Source organism: Oncorhynchus nerka, linkage group LG25, assembly GCF_034236695.1.
Source record: "Oncorhynchus nerka isolate Pitt River linkage group LG25, Oner_Uvic_2.0, whole genome shotgun sequence".
Classification (NCBI taxonomy): Eukaryota; Metazoa; Chordata; class Actinopteri; order Salmoniformes; family Salmonidae; genus Oncorhynchus; species Oncorhynchus nerka.
The window spans coordinates 44,480,762-44,491,805 of record NC_088420.1 but is presented as its reverse complement, the minus strand read 5'-3'; the positions used below and the strand labels follow the sequence as shown (position 1 = coordinate 44,491,805).

The window sequence follows — 11,044 nt, the reverse complement described above, 5'->3', positions numbered from 1 at the left end:
TTATCTGCTGCCAATGACTGGAAAGAATTGCAAAAATCAATGAAGCTGGAGACCCATATCTCCCTCACTAACTTTAAGCACCAGCTGTCAGAGCAGCTCACAGATCACTGCACCTGTACATAGCCCATCCAACTACCTCATCCCCATACTGTTTTTGTTGTTGCTCCTTTGTACCCCAGTATCTCTACTTGCACATCTATCACTCCAGTGTTTAATTGCTAAATTGTAATTATTTCGCCACTATGGCCTATTTGTTGCCTTGCCTCCCTTATTGACTGTATGTTTGCTTATTCCATGGGTAACTCTGTGTTGTGGTTTGTGTCGCACAGCTTTGCTTTATCTTGGCCAGGTCACAGTTGTAAATGAGAACTTGTTTTCAACTAGCCTACCTGGGTAAATAAAATAATAATAATAACCAAATTGTTTCCTTTTATACTCAGCTGTGCCTTGCAAGTGCTACAACCAACTGATTTTGTTATCAAACCTCGAGTTTTGAAACAGCCTATAATAGGGTCTGAGAAGAACAATATTGGCAGGCAATATTGGAATTACATTTGTAATTCATACAGAACTCGTTTTATTAGGTTCAAGTTAGGCCTACATTTTAAAATACGTTTTTAATTTTTTTTTATCTGAGCGCTAGATCTCGGCTTGCTTTTTGACTGCGAATGTGATCTTTACTCAGAAAGGGTTGGTGACCATTGTTTTTAAACAATTAAATGTCTTGAACATACTTCTTACTTCAAGACAGAGCCCATCCCACTCACAGCTGCTGTACCAAGCAGTGGACTTGTCATGTGTACCGAGTAACCAACAACGGCGTAAACTTTTCATTTGGAAGATCGATCGCATTTCATTTGACAGCCAAACACAAATCAATACCATGCTTAGACGGATACTTCAAATGGTAAGATTCCAGAATCAAATCGGCAGGCGTGCAGTTTGTATGAAACCAAGTCCGTTTTATTGTGTTGCACAGGCCTTCCCTTCTGTGTCTCTGTTGTCAGCCAGCCAGGCCGACACAAAACCAGACGAGATTGATACATGGCTCTGATGCGAACTCGTTATTTAACGTTTAGCTAGCTGGCTCAAATGTCCACGTATAAAAACAGTCAGTAGACAGTTAACTTAGCGTGTTGTTACAATTCGCTTACTACTAACTTAGCTAGTAAAATATAAATTTGGCTCTTGCCATGGCTGATGGTTAAAATGTAGTTAGTTAGCGTCGCTAGCTAACGTTACGCAACATGCCCAGCCAGCAAGCTGGCGCTACAGGTTAGCCGTTGCAATTGTTACTACTGTTAGATTGCCAGCTAACCTAGTTCTCTAGAGGATGCTACGTTAACCTATAACCGCTACCTAGATAGCGAACGTTAGCCTTCTCGTTTAGCTATGTAGGTCGATAGTTAGCTTTGTTGCTGTAATGTCAAGCAATTAATGTCAATATTAGACATTACCTCCAGAGATTTTTTATAACTAACCCAAGATTGACCACAGCTTGTCGTTGTCTAATGTAAAACGGGCAAACGCCCACTGGATGCTTCACATTTATACATCCGGTGAAATATCTGTCTCATTGTTCTATCTGTGCGCCTACTAGCCAGCTAGCTATCATTATCATGTGTTATTGTGTATCGCGGATTCAGGTCGAGGTGTCATTAGTCCTTGACAGTTTGCATGTTCCAGTCTTTCTTTGACCAATCTGTGATGACCAATCCAACATGTTCAAAACAAAACGTAGTTGGAGACAAAGCTACTGAATGTTGTAAAAGTTCCAACACATTCCAACACTTCATGTCGCATGACCTCTGTTGTAGTGGTCAGACAGCAGAACAGTCAGTTCATGCTTAACCACAGATGGACATTAATTTCAGTAATATCATAGAGGATCTTTGATGATATTCAGATATTTATCTCTAGCCTACTTGATAATCACAGCAACAGTTTTGGTCAGTTACACTAATTCTGTCACATACTGCATTTCAATTTTATTTCACATTACGTCCATTTTTCCCCCCTTTCCTCTATGTTATTTGGAATTGTCAAGGAAAGATACATACTCAGTAAAGTTGGACGCTGGCTAGGAAACCAAAGAGGTTATGGGTTAAAAACTATTGGGTAAAGATAAAGACATCAGTTCTAGGAGATGTGATCCACATTGTCGATGAGTCCTATCCAAAACAGTTCTGAACAGTTTGTGCGTATATTATGTCAACATTTGTGCTGTAGTTAGTTTGTCTTTGGCAAAAGCATTGGAAAGCACAGGGATGGGATCATCATTCTTGTCTATTATGGAGCAAACGTACATTCCACGACCCCTAATGTATTCAATACATTAAGATGCATGTGTACTACATTTACATTTAAGTCATTTAGCAGACGCTCTTATCCAGAGCGACTTACAAATTGGTGCATTCACCTTATGACATCCAGTGGAGCAGCCACTTTACAATAGTGCATCTAAATCTTTTAAGGGGGGGTGAGAAGGATTACTTATCCTATCCTAGGTATTCCTTAAAGAGGTGGGGTTTCAGGTGTCTCCGGAAGGTGGTGATTGACTCCGCTGTCCTGGCGTCGTGAGGGAGTTTGTTCCACCATTGGGGGGCCAGAGCAGCGAACAGTTTTGACTGGGCTGAGCGGGAACTGTACTTCCTCAGTGGTAGGGAGGCGAGCAGGCCAGAGGTGGATGAACGCAGTGCCCTTGTTTGGGTGTAGGGCCTGATCAGAGCCTGGAGGTACTGAGGTGCCGTTCCCCTCACAGCTCCGTAGGCAAGCACCATGGTCTTGTAGCGGATGCGAGCTTCAACTGGAAGCCAGTGGAGAGAGCGGAGGAGCGGGGTGACGTGAGAGAACTTGGGAAGGTTGAACACCAGACGGGCTGCAGCGTTCTGGATGAGTTGTAGGGGTTTAATGGCACAGGCAGGGAGCCCAGCCAACAGCGAGTTGCAGTAATCCAGACGGGAGATGACAAGTGCCTGGATTAGGACCTGCGCCGCTTCCTGTGTGAGGCAGGGTCGTACTCTGCGGATGTTGTAGAGCATGAACCTACAGGAACGGGCCACCGCCTTGATGTTAGTTGAGAACGACAGGGTGTTGTCCAGGATCACGCCAAGGTTCTTAGCGCTCTGGGAGGAGGACACAGTGGAGTTGTCAACCGTGATGGCGAGATCATGGAACGGGCAGTCCTTCCCCGGGAGGAAGAGCAGCTCCGTCTTGCCGAGGTTCAGCTTGAGGTGGTGATCCGTCATCCACACTGATATGTCTGCCAGACATGCAGAGATGCGATTCGCCACCTGGTCATCAGAAGGGGGAAAGGAGAAGATTAATTGTGTGTCGTCTGCATAGCAATGATAGGAGAGACCATGTGAGGTTATGACAGAGCCAAGTGACTTGGTGTATAGCGAGAATAGGAGAGGGCCTAGAACAGAGCCCTGGGGGACACCAGTGGTGAGAGCACGTGGTGAGGAGACGGATTCTCGCCACGCCACCTGGTAGGAGCGACCTGTCAGGTAGGACGCAAATACAATGGGAGAAACGCAGCAGCACATTATAGCTATTCAATCAGACCAAAAAGAGAAGAGAACATTTACAAACAATAGAACAAATATTAGTGGAACATCACACTGATTTTGATAAATGATTTGTTGTCACAGACGGCCAATATATTGGTGCTATATTGTATAGTTTTGACAATATCTCAATATTATTTTTCCCTGAACGTAACACTATCGTGTTTGCCTGTTGGCTGTGAAAATGTTTAATCAATAATGAAAATGTTTGTTAATCAATGATCAGATCAGAAGTTAGTTTATCTTCACCATATGCATTTCATTGTTATTTTGTTTAACTCCACCCCTCACAGTCAGCATTGCTGTCATTTGTGAGCAGGTCCTTCTGCATATACCACTACACACAAACATACTACATTTTGTAATATCTGCCCACCTGGGCGAGAATTGGATGCACCCAATCTTTTCCCCCTAGACAAGTGCAGTACATCACCTGTACAGATTGGAATCTATATGGTGGAAGAATAGCACAGTGTATAAGTGTACTACTGTCTTCGAGGACCAAGATTTGGATGGAGTAGAGTATATGCCTCTGCATCATAGGATCAAACCTCCCTTCAGCTGATCCCACTCTCTCAATACATTGGCTGGAGCAATGCGAGGCTTATGGTAAAAGGCTGTATTAAGACTCATACACCGCGCTACAGTATTCCACCTCTATAAAAGTGTTGTCACGCACAGGCCCCACATGTGAATATCAGAACAGGGGTCTGCAGTGTAGAGGCAACCAGAAAAGCCCGGTCCTCTGAGGCAGTAGTACTCTCACATGCACTGTGCTACAGTAGCTCCATCTTGTCCATCATCTATCCAACACTCTCAGGTCTAGCAAGTGTTTAGGGGCTAGGGTTTGATTGGGATTCAGAAGTGTCAATTTGTCTTACCTAGATTCCTCACGTTCTCTTCCTTCACCCCCTTTTCAAAATGGATTAGAGGGTTAGATTGGAAGTTTCTCCCCTCAACCTTTCTCCTCCAATGCATTTGAAGAGGCGAGAAGAGAGGATGCGAGAAATTAACGAAGGGCACCACAGTGGTAGCATTCCTGCCTGACTACATTGCAGATGCATGCCAGATTTCACGCCTGGGTAGGTGTTAAACATATAAACTAACCACATCATATGATATAGCAATCTGATGCCCGACTGTGCAGTTAATGATGTGGCGCACAATCCTAGGTTGATGTAATGCAACATCAGCAATGTAGTCAGGCAGAAACACCATCACATAATTACTCCCTCCTCCCATTCACACCAATATACTTAGGTAATAGACATGACTAGGTGACATAATAAATAAATGTAAGCAGCTGAATACAATGGAAATAAATGATAATAGTATACAATGGTCATCACAAGTTAAAGGTAGATTCACAATGTGACGTTACAATGAGCAGTGGGGCGACTTCTGCGACAAACAAAGAGTGAAGTGACGAAGCTTAAGCTCATCAGCATTTGTCAGACAACTATCATGCTACGAGAGTGAAGCAAACTCTTGTGCACAAGAGCAGATGCTTGCCAGTATCTGTGTGATTGCTGATGACTTCAGCAACTTGCTCTCACTGCAATATCTTTGGTTCACGCTGCTTGTTGTGTCGTACCATATTGCTGAGTCTCAGTTAAGTATCAATACATAATCACATGCATCCACTCACTCAGTTATTACTCTGGATAGTGCATTCACAATATGTGACCTTGGACTTCATTTGAATCAACATAAAAACAGCATAAGTAAATCGTGTGAGTTTGAAGTGGTTATTCACTCACCGTTTGTTTGCTGACTTTCCTCCTGCTGGTCGTCACAGCCTCCTCTGTACTTACCGTTTCATCTTGGTGTATGCCAATTGTCAAATCTGACAAGTAGGCCTAAACAAAGTAATATTCAAAATATTGTCAGCATAAATAAGTACAGTATAACAGCGCCATCTACACTGAATGGTTCTTTTAGAATACATGTACATATTTAGCACTTCACATTTAGCAGTCTACGGTCTATCCTGATTGAGAAGGACAAGGAGGCGTAGCCACTTAGACTATTAGGATGTTACCCTTATTTGTTTGTCATTTACTGTTTACTGACTGACTGGAGTTGCACTTACTGCAGTGATTTTATGAATTCCAGTGGAATGGATCTTTAGTGTTATGATTGAGACATCTGCTAATCAAAAATAAGAATAAATGGCACAATGTTAACATGAAACTGTCTGTCTTACCTCTTAATGTTAATTTTACAAGCTTGACTCCCATTTCCGGTGTTGCTGGAAGTTGATAGACACCCATAGGCCCACACCACAGCAGTCTGGTATTCACATGGAAGAAAAACAGAGACTAAACAACATATCATGTTATAAAGTAATTTCCCTTTAAAATATACATTATTTGTTCCACAATCTCCACTCATCTTCGAGTAGGCGTAACACACAGAGCAATCTTGGCCCTTCTTACTCTGGTCTGTGCTTGCCAGAATAATGTTTGTACTTTATCCAACAATAATGTGCCAAATTTAAAGCTAAAACATCTTGTAAATAACTTGGGACTTTATGGCATTTCACTTGTCTTTAGACAGCACTCGCCTGGATGAGGCTTATCCTCATCCAGGAAGCACCCGCGCTCAGGTCTGTTCAAAGCTGGTCCGACCAATCGGATTCCACTCTTCAAGATTGCTTCGATCACGTGGACTGGGATATGTTCCAGCATAACGTCGAACAACAACATTGATGAATACGCTGATTGAGCAAGTTTATTAGCAAGTGCATCGGTGATGTTGTACCCACAGCGTCTATTAACCTCTAGGGTACGTGGGATGGTAGTGTCCCACCTCGTCAACAGCAGGGCGCCAAATTCAAAACAACAGAAATCCCATGTATTTTACACCATTTTAAAGATACACTTTTTGTAAATCCAGCCACAGTGTCCGATTTCAAAAAGGCTTTCCCACGAAAGCAAACCAAACGATTATGTTAGGTCAGAGCCAAGTCACAGAAAAACACAGCCATTTTTCCAGCCAAAGAGAGGAGTCACAAAAAGCAGAAATATAGATTAAATTAATCACTAACCTTTGATGATCTTCATCAGATGACACTCATAGGACTTCATGTATGTTTTGTTCGGTAAAGTTCATATTTATATCCAAAAATCTGAGTTTACATTGGCGCGTTATGTTCAGTAGTTCCAAAACATTCGCTGATTTTGCAGAGAGCCACATCAATTTACAGAAATACTCATAATAAACATTGCTAAAAGATACAACTGTTACGCATGGAATTTTAGATCCATTTCTCCTTAATGCAACTGCTGTGTCAGATTTAAAAAAAACTTTACTAAAAAAGCACACCATGCAATAATCTGAGTATGGTGCTCCCAGGAATCCCAGTTCCACAATAAATGTTGGTTTTGTTCAATGTCCATCATTTATGTCCAAATACCTCTTTTTGTTAGCGCGTTCAGTACACAATCCAAATTCACGACGTGCGGTCTGCTAGCAGCAGACGAAAAGTTAAAAAGTTGCGTTACAGTCCGTAGGAACATGTCAAACGATGTATAGAATCGATCTTTAGGATGTTTTAACATAAATCTTCAATAATGTTCCAACCGGAGAATTCCTTTGTCTGTAGAAATGCAATGGAACAGAGCTCGCTCTCTGGCAGACCTCTGACTCATTCCCCTCTCATTCGGCCCCACTTCACAGTAGAAGCATCAAACAAGGTTCTAAAGACTGTTGACATCTAGTGGAAGCCTTAGGAAGTGCAATATGACCCCATAGACGCTGTGTATTCAATAGGCCAAGAGTTAATAACTACAAACCTCATATTTCCCACTTCCTGGTTGGATTTTTTTCTCAGGTTTTTGCCTGCCATATGATTTCTGTTATACTCACTGAAAGGGCTAACCACTGCTTTTAATCAGGGCAAGGTGACCAGAAACATGACCGAATACAAACAGTGTAGCTATTCCCTCCGCAAGGCAATCAAACAAGCTTAGCGTCAGTACAGAGACAAAGTGGAGTCGCAAGTCAACGGCTCAGACACGAGAGGTATGTGGCAGGGTCTACAGTCGATCACGGACAAAAGGAAAACCGCCCCCGTCGCGGACCACGATGTCTTGCTCCCAGACAGACTAAACAAATTCTTTGCTCGCTTTGAGGACAATACAGTGCCACTGACACGGCCCGCTACCAAAACCTGCAGGGTCTCCTTCACTGCAGCCAACGTGAGTAAGACATTTAAACGTGTTAACCCTCGCAAGGCTGCAGGCCCAGACGGTATCCCCGGCCGCATCCTTAGAGCATGTGCAGACCAGCGGGCTGGTGTGTTTACGGACATATTCAATCAATCCTTATCCCAGTCTGCTGTTCCCACATGCTTCAAGAGGACCACAGTTGTTCCTGTTCCCAAGAAAGCTAAGGTAACTGAGCTAAATGACTACCGCCCCGTAGACCTCACTTCCGCCATCATGAAGTGCTTTGACAGACTAGTCAAGGACCATATCACCTCCACCCTACCTGACACCCACTCCAATTTGCTTACTGCCCCAATAGGTCCACAGACGACGCAATTACACTGCACACTGCCCTAACCCATCTGGACAAGAGGAATACCTATGTAAGAATGCTGTTCATCGATTACAGCTCAGCATTTAACACCATAGTACCCTTCAAACTCATCATTAAGCTCGAGACCCTGGGTCTCGACCCCGCCCTGTGCAACTGGGTCCTGAACTTCCTGACGGGCCGCCCCCAGGTGGTGAGGGTAGGTAACAACATCTCCACCCTGCTGGCCCCTCAAGGGTGCGTTCTCAGCCCTCTCCTGTACTCCCTGTTCACCCATGACTGCGTGGCCATGCATGCCTCCAACTCAATCATCAGGTTTGCAGACGACACTACAGTGGTAGGCTTGATTACCAACAACGACGAGATGGCCTACAGGGAGGAGGTGAGGGCCCTCGGAGTGTGGTGTCAGGAAAATAACCTCACACTCAATGTCAATAAAACAAAGGAGATCATCGTGGACTTCAGGAAACAGTAAAGGGAGCAGCCCCCTATCCACATTGATGAGACAGTAGTGGAGAGGGTAGAAAGTTAAGTTCCTCGGCGTACACATCACGGACAAACTGAAATGGTCCACCCACACAGACAGCGTGGTGAAGAAGGCGCAGCAGCGCCTCTTCAACCTCAGGAGGCTGAAGAAATTTAGCTTGTCACCAAAAACACTCGCAAACTTTTACAGATGCACAATCATCCTGTCTTATTTCTCTTATTTTGTGCACAAATGTGTTTACATCCCTGTTGGTGAGGATTTCTTCTTTGCCAATATAATTCTGACAAATGTGGCTAATCAATAAGATGATTAAACATAATTGTATAATTGCATTGCACCTTTACTACCATTACTGTCCCTCAATTCCACATTGCAAAGTTTGCATTTCACCATATCGCCTATCGGCAATCAATAGCTGTATCTCGCTATTTCTTGACGTGCAATGTCTCAACTTCATAAAGCAGGGCCTATCCTCAATGAATAGGCTAGGGTATTCTAAACGCAACAGTCCGAAGACTGAGCACACACTCACAACATTAGCAAAGAGAAAGAGCCAGTGTGAGGGAAAGAGAGGAGGGGACAGGCAGAAAGAACTGTACGTGCGCATATGTTTTGGTAATCTGTATCTCGCAATGTCTTGTCTTGCATGCCTCGCAAATTCACAGAAGTAGCCTAAAGGTCACTTCTTCCTCTCTGGTTTTATTGAAATTCCACAACTTTCCACAGGCCTTTATAGCCTACTGCTAGTTAGTATAGTATTGTAACTCTGCCGTTCGAGCATGCTTTTGTGGCACAGTCGATAGCGCGCCGGACCTCGGGCTGGAAGGTCGAGGGTTCGAGACCTGCTCCCTGCTGTTTCATTACATTGGTGTTAGAAGTGGGATCGGACCTTGCATCCACGACAGTGCGTGTGCTTGGCCGGTGAGAGCGTTCCTGTAAGACGAAGAGTCGCAAGCTAGCGCGAAGATGCGCTCTTTGAAAGGAGGGAGTAGTGTCCCAACAGTTTGGGCTAAAAACTATTATGAGTCTCTCACGAACACGTACATGTCAGTTGTTTTGCTCTTGGACGCCCACAAGCCTTTTCTGAATTTCCCCGGTAACAGTTTTAAAACAGGAATGAAAGTATATATGGAGATAGTTTAGTGCCTAAAATAAGGGGTTAAATGCATGTTAAAAGTAAATAAATAATGTTCCCTGATCTTTCTTATCTCTCAAATATTGAACAGACACTAGAGAACAATCTAAACTTTTAGATTTCTTTTTGGGGGGGGGGGGTGTCATGACGCTTGCCTGGGGGTAGGTTTATGACAGTCATAAATACCCACCCCCCTTTTTTCGTCTCTCTACCCTACTGATGGGACTATTGAAAATCCCTTGGTTAACATAGAGATTCTGGGAACATCAGAAGGTGGGGGGGAAATTAACCATATTTTGGTAATCCGACTAGTTGAACATATGCGTTGGTACTTAATGAATATGATGTCAGTTCGGTTGTCATCTGAGACTTTCTCATCAATGATAGGATGACATAAACGCTACAGTGGAAAGTCTACACATTACAGTTATCAGATTCACATGGAATTGTGCAATTTAAATGTTTGAATATGAAATGTGATTTTAGCTTCTAAAATGTGAGAATTGGGTTTTCATGAGTGAATTAGGCCCGACTCAGTGGCCCACCCACGTGAAGAGACATTGGTTATAACCAATGAAACATGCACTCCTCTCCCTACCTATATAAAGCCTTGACGACAATATAACCTCCTGTTCTGAGGACGTGAGGACGACGGTCCATACGTTAAAAAGGACTAACATGTCAACTACAGAACTAGGCCAACCTCAGCGTGAGCTTTGGTTGTGAATGGTATGAACTTTGAACTCTTATTCACTAAAGAAGTGAGACATCCTAGCCGTTGAGTTAGCAACAGCAGTTAAAAACGTGGGTTAGGAAAGGACAGACAGAGTATCCCGTCTACCACCCAACGACGACACTACAACGTTTCCCGTTCACCACCAGAGACACTCTTCAAAGGACTCTGTTGGGCAACACGGCCATCCATCTATCCATCTACCACCAACCTATTGAAGCGCAGCTCAGAGTAAATATTTATTGCATTTTCCTTTTCCAAATGGGCAGTAATTTAGAATGCATAGGATATTTTATTTACGATAGCACAGCTTCTCCCTTTTGTTCTTCAGTCTTCCCGCTCTTTCACTCAAACCCAACCCACTTTCCTTTGTGTAACCAGCTGTCATATCTGCTAAATAAATAATTAAACCCAATTTTGTATTGCTGATTCAACTTGTTAGCCAGGGTTCGTGAAGATAACCAAGAATTTACAACTTTCAGATGAGACTGAAATAAGGTGACGATTAATATTGACTGCTATTGATGTAAAATATTACTAGGTCTTTAAGAGCTTATTCAGAAGATAACAGCTCTATA

At 43.3% G+C, this 11,044-nt stretch overlaps 1 protein-coding gene across 1 annotated transcript in view; it reads left to right on the top strand.

Moving 5' to 3' along the window:
- The first annotated feature begins 757 nt into the window (after positions 1–757).
- LOC115109551 (early endosome antigen 1-like) overlaps positions 758–11,044 on the top strand; it is a 43,342-nt gene continuing 33,055 nt past the window's right edge. The window contains exon 1 of the mRNA XM_029634556.2: positions 758–907. Within this exon, the coding sequence (XP_029490416.2) occupies positions 884–907 (24 nt within the window). The 5' untranslated portion in view covers positions 758–883. The remainder of the gene's footprint in view (positions 908–11,044) is intronic.